This window comes from Alligator mississippiensis, chromosome 1 (genome assembly GCF_030867095.1).
Source record: "Alligator mississippiensis isolate rAllMis1 chromosome 1, rAllMis1, whole genome shotgun sequence".
Classification (NCBI taxonomy): Eukaryota; Metazoa; Chordata; order Crocodylia; family Alligatoridae; genus Alligator; species Alligator mississippiensis.
Window position 1 is genome coordinate 128,075,281 of NC_081824.1, and position 14,550 is coordinate 128,089,830.

The 14,550-nt window shown below is 41.0% G+C and overlaps 1 protein-coding gene across 9 annotated transcripts in view; it reads left to right on the forward strand.

Annotated features, from left to right (window-relative positions):
• Window positions 1-14,550, forward strand: part of SASH1 (SAM and SH3 domain containing 1) — an 843,969-nt gene that overhangs the window by 802,823 nt on the left and 26,596 nt on the right. For 8 of the 9 annotated variants that reach the window (XM_019488349.2, XM_059713862.1, XM_019488351.2 and 5 more), the window contains 3 exons: window positions 4,337-4,408; window positions 8,422-8,565; window positions 12,585-12,720. In XM_019488349.2, coding sequence (XP_019343894.1) covers window positions 4,337-4,408; window positions 8,422-8,565; window positions 12,585-12,720 — 352 coding nt within the window. The remainder of the gene's footprint in view (window positions 1-4,336; window positions 4,409-8,421; window positions 8,566-12,584; window positions 12,721-14,550) is intronic. The other variant, XM_019488350.2, reaches the window with a different exon arrangement.

Sequence of the window (14,550 nt, forward strand, 5' to 3'; positions counted from 1 at the left end):
CCTCTTCACTCAGTGTAGACAGTCTTAAATTCCCTAAAAACTTTCTATCAGCACCATCCGTAGTCTCAGTCTTAGCCAGCTTGTTGTCCTGGCAGTATAGATATATGTTCTTGTTCTGAAGAAAAGGAGTGGTGGTTGGTAATGTCTAGGCTCATACGTTCAAGCAACATATTCCCTCCAGTTATAGATTGTATAGAATATTTTGGTAGACTTCTCATGAAGTTAAATTTTTAAGGCATGAGTTATTTTGGTAGAAGAACTGCATAGTCATATCCTTGGTGTCTGACAAATTAAGTCACCAGTAGGAGTTGATCCGGATTGATATTCCATACTTACATCTGGTTGATGCCCACTTTAGTGATGCAATACTTTATTTCTGCCAGGTACAAATAACAGTTTCTCCTGGCTATCCCACTAGTGCTTCTGCATAGACTAACAGATATTTTTTCAATGTTATTCTCTGTTTTCAAATTATTTTCTGTAATGACATTTCGACTGGTGATATTCGTCTGTGAATTGAATCTTTGAGGGGTGTCAGGGGACAAGCAAGATAGATCCACTGGTTCCTCTTACCTTCTAAAAAAGAACCAAAGCCAGTTTCATTAGAAACATCCTTTGATGCAGAGTATATTCTGGTAAATACAGATACTACCTCTGTTGGATCAGTCGTTTAGTATTTTAGCAACTTGAGAGTAGTCTCCCCATGGTAATCTCTCTGGAAGCTCTATGAGAACTATCTGACTTGAACTTGTTCACACAAATACAGCTGGAGAAGGAAAAAAGCGTTCTTCTGAGTTTAAAGGGAGAGCTTACCAATTAACTACTTTGCGGGCTCTTTAAAAGAAGAAACTTGTGGAAGGAGGGAGTGACTGCTTACCTTAGGTTTAAAGAAACTATATTTAAGACTGCTAATAAACTTTTATTTCCCTTCACACACTTTCTCTCCTTCTTAATAACAACATAACACTTGCTGCAACCTCAGAGAAATTGCCATGCTTTTGTATTCAGTGGAAATGGTCGCTCTGTGTTGTCTTGCAGTTTGTTTTCATCATTTACATCTGTTTCAGTGATCTGGTCACACGTGGAAATTTTAAATCATGTCAGTTTTTCTTTCGTCCCAAAATGCTGGTATATTTTTTGAGTGCATGGCCATTCCATTGAATATTCCTCTCTTCATCCACAGACCTTTTCATTTGGTCCACTTTATCAAAAGTTATCAAAGAAACCAGAAAGTGAAAGTTGACTGTTCCAGATTTACAAGGATACGTGTCTTTTTTCATATTGGAACAATCAGAATGTTTAATGTGATGCAACTGCTCAAATACTGTGTAACCAAAAGACTGTTTTTTCTCAGGGAAGATTCCTACAGCAGATTTTCTGGCTTGTTTAAAAACCATTGGCTCAGTGCATGTCTTGTCATTCTTGTTCTTTGTTCATGTGCTAGTGTTGGATTCACCGTTGCAGTGTAGGAGTAGTTTGAATGGCCTCATTATGGAAGGTTCCCATACACGTGGTAAAATGTGCTGTTCTTAAACAGATCTTACTGGTGCTAGTAGGATTGGGGCATTGCTTTTTATACATAGTGCTTGAAAGCCATTCTTATGACTTAGGCTCTGAGCTGATTTTTGTTACCAGTGGGACAATCATCTGTTTCTAAGCTTTTTTTTGGTGAAGTCCCCTTTGCTTTTTGCAGCTGAGTGCCTCAGGAGCAAAAAAGGTTGTCTTAGCTTGTTTGGGCTTCTGCTCTGAGTCTCCCTGATGTGTCTTCTATTCTCCTTATTTCCTTTGCACCCTAGATCAGGGGTTCCCAAACTGTGGTACGTGTACTCCTGGGGTTACACAAAACATCTCTAGGGGGTACTTTTACAGGAGAAACTGTGTAATGGCAGATTTAATTTTCATTATAATAATAATTGGCATTTATGGGGTTAAAACAGCAATTTCCCAATCTGTGGTATGGGTACCACCAGTGGTATGCATTAACAGATTTATTATAATTACTTTATATGACAAAAGTTTGCTGGTGATATTTAAGGTTATATCATTTAAAATTGGTGGTGCACAATCTGTCAGAGTTTGGGAACTGCTGGATTAAAATATAAAACATATGCTGGTAGGGGTATGCAGGCAGCCAGTAAATCTGGAATGAGGTATGCAATAAGAAAAAGTTTGGGAACCTCTTCCTTAGATTTTTCTGTTGTCCCCTTTCTCCTAGTTCACCAGAAAGCAGTGTATGGCTTGAAGGAAAAAGCATTTGCTAGTGGTCCTGGGGCTGGGTCTTGACATTGAATGCCATGGGAGCACAGGAGCAAAGCCTTGGTCCTTTGAGTTTGTCTCAGTCTGCCACCCCTTTTTTTAAGGAGTTCTCCATATTTGTTGTTCTGCTGTGTCACTCTTCCACTGAAGAAGTCCAGGGTTCCCAATATCCTTCACATGGAAAAACTCTGGACTAAATAGTGATTTAAGATGCTTTCAGCAACTAGTTTTTTAAAGTTATACTTTACTCACTGCCATCAAGATGTAGCTAGCAATATCTGCAAAGAAGCTCTTCCACATTGTGGTATCTTTCTGCAGTGGGTGAGGGTCCTGAAAATAAACAAATCTCTCATTTATTGCATCTTTAGGTTTTTCAGTAGCACTGTTTCCAGGGCTGTAAGGATGGTATTCATTGCCTTTGGGTTCTAAAAGAGCCACGGGGTAGGCTACTGCCACCACCTTTCTTGCATGTAAAAGTTTGAACAGTGAAGAAAAAGATGTAAACAATCACTGAATATGCACAAGATAGAGCAAAAATTAAGGAGCAAAGCATGATTTTAGGAAAAAATAAGTTATTATTTCTGTGTGCTGATTAGAAATGAAGCTAAGGTTTTTTTTCTAATTAGACCCATTAACTTAGTTGCTTACTGGGTCAGGTAGTATGTGGGTCTTGTTTCTGGGCAGTACAGTCTCTGTGCCTCTCACTGGGTCATGTAGGTGATTGTAAGTGTTACTTTATTATAAGGGCTTTTAACTAGTCCTGAGTGTACACTGGGCAAATCTGTACCAGCTGCTGTGGACCTGACCTAATGCCCACTGAATTCACAAAAATGTACATCAGCCCTTAAAAATACACAGTGCGCTGGCTCCTATCATTGTTCTTCAGATATTCTTCCCACTTCTTTATAGCCGACTATAAATAAATCATTTTAAACCTGTCAGCACATCCCCTATCAAAGCTCTCTATGAATGCTGTATAAATAAATAGTGATAGGTGCATGCTTGTTTTCAGGTATTGTCTCATAAGGCTTCTGTCAGCAAAGAGCATCTAAAAGCACAAAATCATTAGAATAGGGCAAGGTAATTACTGTACTGTGCAGCTAGTCATTCAGGGGAAAAATAGCTTAACAGCTTGACCTCTGTGGATTGAAAGGCAGCAGTTGGATCCCCATTGACTTTTAAGGAGCTAGTCCTCTTCTAGCTGATGCAGGGCCCACCCACCAGACCTGAGCACTTTGATTCTTGCCATGGAAATGTGACCTTACTTAGTTTGGATGGTCAGTCCATTGCTTTGTCTTGGGGGGAGAGTAGTGGTGTCATAATGCTGCTGTTCTGAGACAGGATGATTATGATAAATGCACCAGTGATTTTGGCCAAGACTGGGGAGCAGCAAGTGAGTCATTCCTTTGAGTTGATTGTGCCATTGTAAATATAACCCACTTTCTCTCCCAGAAGTAACAAAGCTGCCTTGTACCACTAAGGAGGTGGTGAGAGATGTCTAAACTGAAGTCAGTGCTTTCTAAGAATAATGCCGGTGGGGTGCATACTCCTTCTTTGACTGCTGGGCAGGGTTTGTTGGTAGAGCCTACCAAGGGCTTAAGTCTGCAGTAGGTTAGTTTCTCCATTGATTCTGGTAGAAGTTTAATGGGTTTGAGCTACCTCCAGAAGGTGCTCACAACTTGTGTTAAGAGGATTGGATTCCCCTCAGATTCCCAGTACCTTTCTGGGCTGGTTTTGAGGGGCTGTTGGAATGCAAGGGTGAAGTTGCTAGCAAATTGGAGCACTAGCTGTAAAAAAGGAGCAGTTTTCTAAGGCCCAAAATTTTGTTTAATAGAGTCTAGACTAGACAAGTCAGAGGAAGCAGGCCCAGGCCCAAAGGGCTTGTGCAAAGATAACTGATTCTTTACTCATGATCCACGGTAGTAATGCGTGTACTTTTGGTTTCTCATCCTTCCTTTTAAGTTTCCATTTTTGCACATGTTTGTGTTTTCAGTATTGTTTTTCCAAGTGGGAGAAGATGCATGAGTGAGTTAATTGTTTATCCTGAGACTGTTTCTATACCAACCTGTCCTTTCCACAGAGAACCTGCAGCTTTGGAGGATTTGACTTGACAAATCGATCTCTGCATATTGGAAACAATACTGACCATATGGTGAGTATGAGGCAGGAAGGGCCAGGCCTGAAATAATAGAAAGCTCCTCTTGTAGAAGACAAAAAGCACAGTGGGTATTTATGTTGCTTTTAAATGTAGTTTAGCTCCACAATAGCAGTTTGACAATCCAAGAAGCACACAGCGCACAGTATTTTTGTATTTGCGTTAACCAGAAGCTTTCTCAGTCCCATGAATAATATATCCACCCATATCCATGGATGTATGCATTAGTTTATCTACTGCATCAGGGCTTCAAGCATAGGAGTAGGGGACAGATCTGTACTCTGCTCCTAGCCCTCCCATTCACTCATAGTGTCACTTCCAGCTAGTCACATGATAGGTGTGCTTCATCTCTACAACAGATACAGTCGCTTACATCTCATAATGGTGCAGAAAACTTACATTTTTTAGTACTTGTGATGAGCTTTGATTTTAATTTAGATGAAAACTGCTAGTGTTATTTATTACTTGTATTATCAAAATGTCTAGGAGCTGCAGTCATGGATCAGGGTCCAGCCATAATAAACAGTAAAACCACTATAAGAATTTGTCCAGTCAAGCTGCTTGCTTTGATCCAAAACTTGTTCTTATGAGGTTTGTAGCCAAGAAGTAACAATTGTATAAAAACGGAATGATTCAGTGTCCTGTATGAAATTACTGATGTAATTTTTCTTCAGAAAAACCTTAGTCATCCTTGGTCTTTGTCTGTTATAAACTTTAATCTGGTCTAAATCATAAAACAACTTGTTACAGGCATGTTTGATGAATAAAAAGGATTAGATTCTTTAGGATTAGCGTACTATGTCTGCAATTATTTCTTCTTTACCCTTGATTTATAAACACACGATGTGTATCTTTCAGCTGGTTTTGTATGTTTCATACACATCATACTTTGCTCTGGGAAACTGTGAAATCTGGATGTTATGCTTCCTCTCCCACCAACAGTGAGAGAGACATAATACACCATAATAATGCATGCAGATCAAGTGGATTTGCTGAAACATTTTAATGGCATTAGTTTAATGTTTTTTCAGGACACAGAAGGCAAAGAAAAAAGATTTTTAAACTGGCCCAAAGAAGAAATAAATTCAGCAGTGAGGTTATCTTTATAAATGACCCTGTAAGGGGGAAAAGGTAGCGCTGTTAACTGTCCGTTAGATTTCGTAACATTTTAAAGAGAATTTTCACAAAAGGAAATAAAGGTCAAAGGAGTGTAGGCCTTATAGACTCAGTTTTGAAGAAAAAGGTAGTTTTGTCTAGACCGGCTTTGTGTGGTATTTTACCCATGTGTGGTGTTTTTGGTTCTAAGATAAATTCAATTATCCTCCAAAGAGTCAGTGTATCAAATTAGACATTACATTTTATCATTATGGAATGAAATGAATTTTAGTCCTGCTTCAAGTGCCAAATCTCAGGGCAGCCCTAGCAATGAAGTTGCTACTGATGCCTCTGTAATATAGATTCATAGATGTTAGGGTCGGAAGGGACCTCAATAGATCATCGAGTCCGACCCCCTGCATAAGCAGGAAAGAGTGCTGGGTCTAGATGACCCCAGCTAGATGCTCATCTAACCTCCTCTTGAAGACCCCCAGGGTAGGGGAGAGCACCACCTCCCTTGGGAGCCCGTTCCAGACCCTGGCCACTTGAACTGTGAAGAAGTTCTTCCTAATGTCCAATCTAAATCTGCTCTCTGCTAGCTTGTGGCCATTATTTCTTGTAACCCCCGGGGGCGCCTTGGTGAATAAATACTCACCAATACCCTTCTGTGCCCCCGTGATGAACTTATAGGCAGCCACAAGGTCGCCTCTCAACCTTCTCTTGCGGAGGCTGAAAAGATCCAGTTTCTCTAGTCTCTCCTTGTAGGGCTTGGTCTGCAGGCCCTTAACCATACGAGTGGCCCTTCTCTGGACCCTCTCCAGGTTATCCGCATCCCTCTTGAATTGTGGCGCCCAGAATTGCACGCAGTACTCCAACTGCGGTCTGACCAGCGCCCTATAGAGTGGAAGTATCACCTCCCTGGACCTATTCGTCATGCATCTGCTGATGCACGATAAAGTGCCATTGGCTTTTTTGATGGCTTCGTCACACTGCCGACTCATGTTCATCTTGGAGTCCACTAGGACTCCAAGATCCCTTTCTACTTCCGTGCCACCCAGAAGGTCATTCCCTAGGCTGTAGGTGTGCTGGACATTTTTCCTCCCTAGGTGCAGCACTTTGCATTTCTCCTTGTTGAACTGCATTCTGTCGTTTTCTGCCCACTTGCCCAACCTATCCAGGTCTGCCTGCAGCTGTTCCCTGCCCTCCGGCGTGTCCACATCTCCCCATAGCTTTGTGTCATCTGCAAACTTGGACAGAGTACATTTGACTCCCTCGTCCAAGTCACTGATGAACACATTAAAGAGTATCGGTCCAAGGACCGAGCTCTGCGGGACCCCACTGCCCACACCCTTCCAGGTCGAAACCAACCCATCCACCATGACTCTCTGGGTGCGACCCTCCAGCCAATTCGCCACCCACCGGCCTGTGTAGTCATCCAAGTCACATCCTCTTAACTTGTTCACCAGTATGGGGTGGGATACCGTATCAAAGGCCTTCCTGAAGTCTAAGTATACGACATCCACCCCTCCTCCTGTGTCCAGGCATTTCGTAACCTGGTTATAAAAAGAAACTAGATTGGTCAGGCACAATCTGCCTGCCACGAACCCGTGCTGATTTCCCCTCAGCATAATTTGCCCTTCCGGGCTCTCACAAATGTGAGCCTTGATAATTTTTTCAAAGACTTTGCCAAGGATGGAGGTGAGACTGACTGGCCTATAGTTGCCCGGGTCCTCCTTCCTCCCCTTTTTGAAAACGGGGACCACGTTAGCCCTTTTTCAGTCCTCCGGGACTTGGCCCGTGCGCCACGAGCTTTCAAATATTCCCGCCAGTGGCTCTGCAATGATGTCAGCCAGTGCCTTCAGCACCCTCGGATGGAGCTCATCCAGGCCTGCTGACTTAAAGGCATCCAGTTCTTCCAAATGACTCTGCACCATCTCAGGGTCTACGCGTGGAAGTCTGGCGCCTTGCTGCTGCCTCTCTACAACCCCAGTGAGAGACTTGTCGTGCCCCTCGCTTAGGAACACTGAGGCAAAGAACTCATTGAGGAGTTCAGCCTTGTCCCCCCTGTCTGTCACCAATTGTTTCTGCCCATTTAGCAGGGGTCCTATTCCTCCCTGGGCCTTCCTTTTACTCCCTATATATCTAAAAAACAATTTCTTGTTGTCTTTTACTTGGGTTGCCATCCTCAGCTCCATGGTAGCTTTGGCCCATCTAACTGCCTCCCTACAAGCACGAGCAGAGGAGGTATATTCATCTTTGGTGATCTCTCCCTGTTTCCACTTTTTATGGAATATAAAAATATAGTTTTGGGAGCCATGTAAAGAAATAATGTGCTTTATAGACTGATGGTACAAATTGTCTATGCAAGAATTATTTTGTCTACTGTTTCAGTGCAGCCACCTCACATGTTGGGTGGATGCAGCTGCTGCTTTAACAACTTACTTTAAAACTGCATAGCAGTTTAGAGAGGGAAGTTAAATGCACCACATCCAGCTGAAAATAAAATTCAGGCAGCCAGAACAGAATTAGCCAGATAATTAGTTGGCCCAGGCCATGATTACTGTGCCTGCTGTTGAAAAAAAGGGCTTTGGAGACAGGATTACAGTGGTATGTTTTATCTGAAGCATCTGACATCCAGCAATAGCTTTCCCTAACTGATTGAATGTTCAGTAGAAATTCAAAGGGAAGAATGTATCCAAATACTGCCTACTACCCCAGCATATCCTTCTCTGTTTATTCTCAGGTTAGGGTGGAGGAAATTTACCTGGTGAAGCTTACAGCAATGAACTGACCACTATACTGTCTTTCAGGGTCTCCCCTGGATACCTTTCCATGAAGGCTGGAGTGAGAAGTAGAAGACAGGAAAGAGTTTGCTTTTTTAAATTATAGACATAACTTCGTATTGTATTTTGCAGGGCAAAGAAGGAGATTTTGTTTACAAAGAAGTGATCAAATCACCCTCTGCCTCCCGCATATCCCTTGGCAAAAAAGTGAAGTCTGTAAAGGAAACCATGAAGAAAAGGATGTCTAAAAAATATAGCAGTTCTCTCTCAGAGCAGGTAGGCAAGGTTTGTAGCAAATTATACTAACTGTGATAAAAATTATAAGGAATATTGATCCTCACACTTCAAGGCATCCTCTGAAAGCCTGGTGGGGTCAGGAAGAAATTTCTCCCCAGGGTATAGCATGGTAAAACAATTCCTTTGTTCTTAAAGAATACCTGACTGTAAAATGTCTTATATAGAAATCTAACCATAAAGGCGTGATCTAAGGACCTTTTAAGTAACTATTCAGTAAAGGTATATGATTGATGGTTTTACTCATTCTATGTGTATTTGTACCTCTCTCTATATATCATTATTATTATATCTTTGGATTTCTACAGAACAAAAGAGCACAGGCTCCTGACACTAAATTAGAATTAAACTGCAGTTTACTTCCTAACCTGAACGCCTGATAAAACTGAATTCTTCCCCTCCCTCTCTCCCCCGCCTTTGTCTTTTGTATTCCAGGTTCTATCTCCTTCTTATAATCTGCTTTCTAAATTTTCTTTTATAGCTTCTGATGAAGTGAGATTCAGCTCACAAAAGCTTGTAAATGTATCTACTTTGGTTAGTCTGTAAGGTGCAAATATACCCTGCCTTCCTCCTTACAAAAATCAACATACGCAACACTTGCCCCCTCTATGGATCTAACTTCTGTCCCCCCGCTCCTTCGAGCATATCCTAAGCAAACTGATGCACTTTGTAGTCATGAATAGATATTTCCATAGAAAACCTTCCCAGTCTCTTTTGGGCTGTGACCTCATTTTTGGGTTCATGATCAAACTCCTGGCTGGCAAGTAACTGTTTTACTTCCAGTCCAAGCCCATCTTTGGTAATTGAATGGCTGTGGGACCTGTAATCCAATTGTAAGTGCTACAGGCCCCAAATAGTTTGCGACTCTGAGGTTGAGAATCGCTATTGTAGAAGATCCTGCTGTCGTTCTTCACCAGTTTTCTATAGTTCATTAGTACATGCAGTTGTACAGCTGTGCTTTGAATTGACTCTGGCCAAAATAAATCTGTTGTTTTTTCAAGAAAGTCCTTTTTGGCAGACTTTGCATTCTTTGGTTTGGTGGATTGTCAAAATATCTAGAACAGCTAGAAAAAAAAATCGCTCTTTCCACTTAAAATGCGTAATAGTTTACAAAGCTGCTGGGAAACCAAAGTCTAACAAATATCTCCCTCTAGTGTTCATTTAATAATCAGCAGTCCATGAAACTTATCTTTGACAGGACTGAGAAATGTAGTTATTTATTTTTATTTATGCAATGTATATGCTGTCCATCCTAACAAAGCCATAGGGTGACTGAGGGTGAGAGAACAAAACAACTTAAAAGGACGTCTGCGATATCAAAGTAAAAGAGACCCGCTAAACATCTCAGCCTAGCTTTGTTTGCTAAATACCTGCCCAAATAGGAAGTTCTGGCAGCATTTCCAAAAGTTGTCCAAGCTTACAGTCTGGCAGCCTTCAAAGGGAGGGAGTTCAACAGGTTGCTCTCGCAAGAGGTTCCTCCAGCCGACCTTAGGGATCATGCTGTAGCTCAAGGGAGAAGGTGGTCCCTTAGGTATGTAAGGTCCAGACCGTTTAGAGCCACGTAGGTCAAAATCAGCACCTTGAATTGCACCTGGAACACTATTGGGAGCCAGTGCAAACACTGGAGAAATGGAGTTAAGTGCTTCTGGTAATGCAGTCCATCAGAAGGCAGGCTGCTGCATTATGCATCAACAGTAGCCTCCATACCATTTTCAAAGGTAGCCTTCTGTAGAGCATAATGCATTAGCCTAGCCTTGAGGTTAGAAAGGAGAACACTTGGAGAGAAGGAACAAATATGCCTTTATAACAGTTTTGTAGCATCCTTTTTTGAAAACTTGGTACAAAACAGGAGCAGATTGTTGTCCTCCTTTTCTTCTTATGTCCTTTGTGCAAGGAAACAGCATGTTGCTTTCTGTCCTGTTTGAGTCACTCAGTTTGGTGCTTCCCAAAGTTACTTCATGTTTCCTGAAGTTCCTGAGAACAGTCCACACACTTGGCTCAACACTTACCAAGAAAGAGAGAGAGAAAAAAAAAATCAGTGTGAGGTTCAGAGTGGAACTGAAGAAACAGTACCTCTAAGCAGAGTCATTATTTGGCAATCCCTGTGAATGGATCTTCTCTGTATCTTGACCCAGCCTTATTAGTACCTCATGTGTATTTTGAGTTGTAACTTCTTGTATGGCAGTGACTGATATCTTATACATTATTATGACAGTTGCCAACTTGGTCATGTGTAGGGGAACTGTGTGGAAGACCTCTAGAGATAAAAGCTTAAGCTGAAGAAACAAGACTGTAGTAACTCATACTCTTTGTGTACCTGTAGAGAGTGCAGACCTGTAGCTCATATCAGGTATTGTTACTTGAGCACAAAATGGCCCAACTTTTCGGGACTACCACAGTATAAATGTTAAATGATAGTAATAATAAAAATATTACATTTATTGAATTCAGAATGATGTTCTTCCCAATCATACACAATATAAGGGCATGGAGGGAGTCCCCTTCCAACAGACAAATGAAGCCAGTGTTACTCATGAATGAGATTTTTTTTTTTAAATTTTCATTTTAGAAATTAGCATTTCAATTAAAAAAATAATATTGAGCTGCAGTAATAAAACATTTCGTGCTGCATTATGGAAGTTGAAATATATGATTTGAGGCCCAGAAACCCTTAGAATGGCACTTTGGCTATGCTAAAGATAAAGAGAAATGAGGAAAAAAAATGTGCGCGTATTAGATTAGCAGTCTGTGACTTGTGCTCCAGAGATCCCCTTGACCTGTGGAGTCGCATGCTGGAAAGATATTTTCTGATGATTCTGCAGCATAAAAATAATAGGCTTCATTTAGATGGTTTTGTGACCGCACATCTATGGAAAATGCTAACTAGACTTGTAAATCAGTAAGGGTTGGTTGTTTTTATGTTTTAATTTCTTGGTGAAGACAGTTTTGAATACTGAACTATCTATCTTTGTGGCATCATTTCTCAAACTAAGTGCCTCTGTACCACCAGCCTGTGTTTCAAAACAAGCAAATCCTGCTCTGACAGCAAATAGCTACCAGATTGCTTTAGCCATTCTTCAGCTAGGCTGTCACAACTCCAGCCTGGATAAAGAGACTTTCAGATTCACTATATTGCTTGAGTGAATGAAAACTTAAATTTTCTCTCCTACTGTATACATAGCAAAATGCTTTTGCTTTCTCTGTATTTTCTTTATGCCTACATTTCATTTTCTAGTTATTTGTTTTTCTCTTTAGGTATATGAACAAAAAAGAAAGTTAGTTCTTTGTTGCAGGAAACTTAATTTCCAATCCTGTCCGTTATACACGGTGCTACTAATTTGTATGAATCGTATGTAAATTCCTGATTCAGTTAACAGTTTGGTAAACGCGTTCATTGTGAATATTTAGTATCTTTATTTTGCAGTTTCTGAGTTGTGAGTTTTGTGTAAAGATTAAATATTCCCTGCTGGTTTTTCAAATGTTTTTCCAGTGAATAAGACAAGATACTTCTATTTCTTTTTTAAAATAGTATGTAAAATGACCACCTACACCTTAGTACATCTATGAGAGCAAACGAACAAATAAATGAAGGATGGTTTTATACCAGGCCACTAGACTGGAAGTCGGGAAGTTCAGTGCCCAGCTATGTCCCAGACATCCTGGACAGTTATTTAATCTCTCTTGTATCCTCAATCCCCATCTGTAAATTGGGAGTAATAATGTTTCCTGTGTGCTATCTTTATTTTGTCTTCTCTACTTACAATTTTAAGTTCAATGGGACAGGACTGTCTCCTGCTTTGTGTTTATATAGCCCCTCACCTGATGGGATACCAATGATGTCATCTGGGAACATCATAATGTAGCCCATAAATAACAAATATAAAAATTTCTCCCTTCCTGGTACTATGCAGTAGAATATGTACCAATTCAAATAAGTACCTCTCAGATGTATGCAATATCTGTGAGAATCTGCCATCTGAAATGGTTCAAATCTCTTTCAGGACTCCAGCCCTGATGTATTGCCAGGTTCTCCACAGTCACCACAGCCAGACACTGATTCTCTGGATAAGCCCAAGCTGAAAGCTGGTGGTTCAGTGGAAAGCCTAAGGAGCTCCTTAAGTGGTCAGAGCTCAATGAGTAAGTTCAATTGTAATTGCATCATTTTGTTTTGTTGTTGCAGGGGATAGAGGTTTCCAGAGTAAATAAAATAGAGCATAGCCAAACAAGAAGAGTCACAAGCAGAAGTGCTGCTGGGCAAATCATTAAGCACTTATAAGCAGCAGCATTTCTCTCAGAACTGTTGCAAAGCTCTTTGGAGCAGGGACCATCTTTTTTTGCTCTGTGTTTTAAATAGAGTTTAGAAAAATGGGGAACCTGCTTCCATGAATTGGGCTTCCAGGCTCTACTATAACAAAAGTAAATAATATCAGTGACAGCTACAGTGTTTCACCAGTAGCTTTTCCAGAACCAGGGTATGACTGCTTGGTTCATTTGGGATCAAAGCATGTTGGAGAATGATCAAATCTTTTCACTGGATTCTCCCCCACAACATCCTTCATTGTTCAAGGGGCAAAAGTTAGATAACCTGCTCCTGTGAGAGCTTGGTCTCCTTCGAGAAAGAATTGCGTCAAATGTCTCTAACTTTAAAACAGGGTGTAAGTAGGCCCTGTATATAGTGCTGGCCTTCCATGTAGAGTGAATTTCACCTACCAAAAGCTAGTAACTAGTAAAGGCCAAGAGAATGCTGGAGATGATGTGGTAATAATCCTTGTGTGGGAGTTTTTGGCATTAGTCTTACTAGAAGCTGTTGCATTTTCGAAACAGCAAAAGGCCTGTGCATCCCAAAGCACTTAATGGGAGGCACAAGTGTTTAAGTCTAGCTGAAACATTTCCATGCACATTATTTTTAATGGAAATGGGTTTTTGGAGTAAACAAATTACAACCTGAAAATTGGTTTTTCGTTAAAAAACAATCTCACCACATTCCCTCATATGACACAAAACTGGGAGGGCTTGCAAACACTTTGGAGCATAGGATTAGCATTCAAAAGGATCTTGATGGTTTGGAGAACTGGGCCCTAGACAACAGAATGGAATCCAACAAAGGCAAATTAAAGCTTTATAGCTAGGAAGAAAAACAAAATGACCAATTCAGAGCAGAAGATAACTGGGCTGACTGTAGCCATGCTGAGGAGGATCTAGGAGTTGTGGTGGACTCCACATAAGTCAGCAATGTGATAAGATTACAATAGAAAAAGGAGATGTAATGTGGGGCTGCAGTCATTGGAATATGGTATGTAATATTCTGCTCAATGCAGGTTAGGCCTCAGGTGGAGTATTGTGTGAAGTTCTCAGCACCAAATTTTGAGAAGGATGGGTAGAAATTGGAGACAATTTAGAGGCAGGAGACAAAGATGATAAAGGCGTTGGAATGTAAGTTATACAGTGAAAGGTTGAGAGAGCTAGACGCATTGAGGTGGGAGAAAGGAAGATAAAGGGCATGCATGATAGTAGTTTTCAAATATTAGGAAGATTGCCATAAATAAGAGGGGGGAACAACTATTCTGCCTTGCTACAGAGGGCACAACGCAAGGCTTTAAACTGCAAAAAAGCAGATTCAGTCTCAGATTCTCTGAAAAACTTCCTATCTGTAAGAATAGTAAGGCAGTAGAATAAATTCCCCAGGTAATTGTGGTATCTCCTTCGCTGGTGGTTTTCAAGGAGAGGCTGATTAAGCATGTTCCAGGGATTGTTTATGAATAATACATCCTGCTTTCATGCAGAGGGTTGGACTAGACAACCTCTTAAGGTCTCTTCCAACCCTATTATTCTATGAGTCACAATTCAGTTTCCCAGTCAAACGCATCTCCAGTGGTGTATCACCATTATGCAGCCACTTCCCCTCACTGTCACAGGACACAGAGTCCATCTTGAGAAATGCAGTCTAGCCAAAGATCCCTAGTCTAG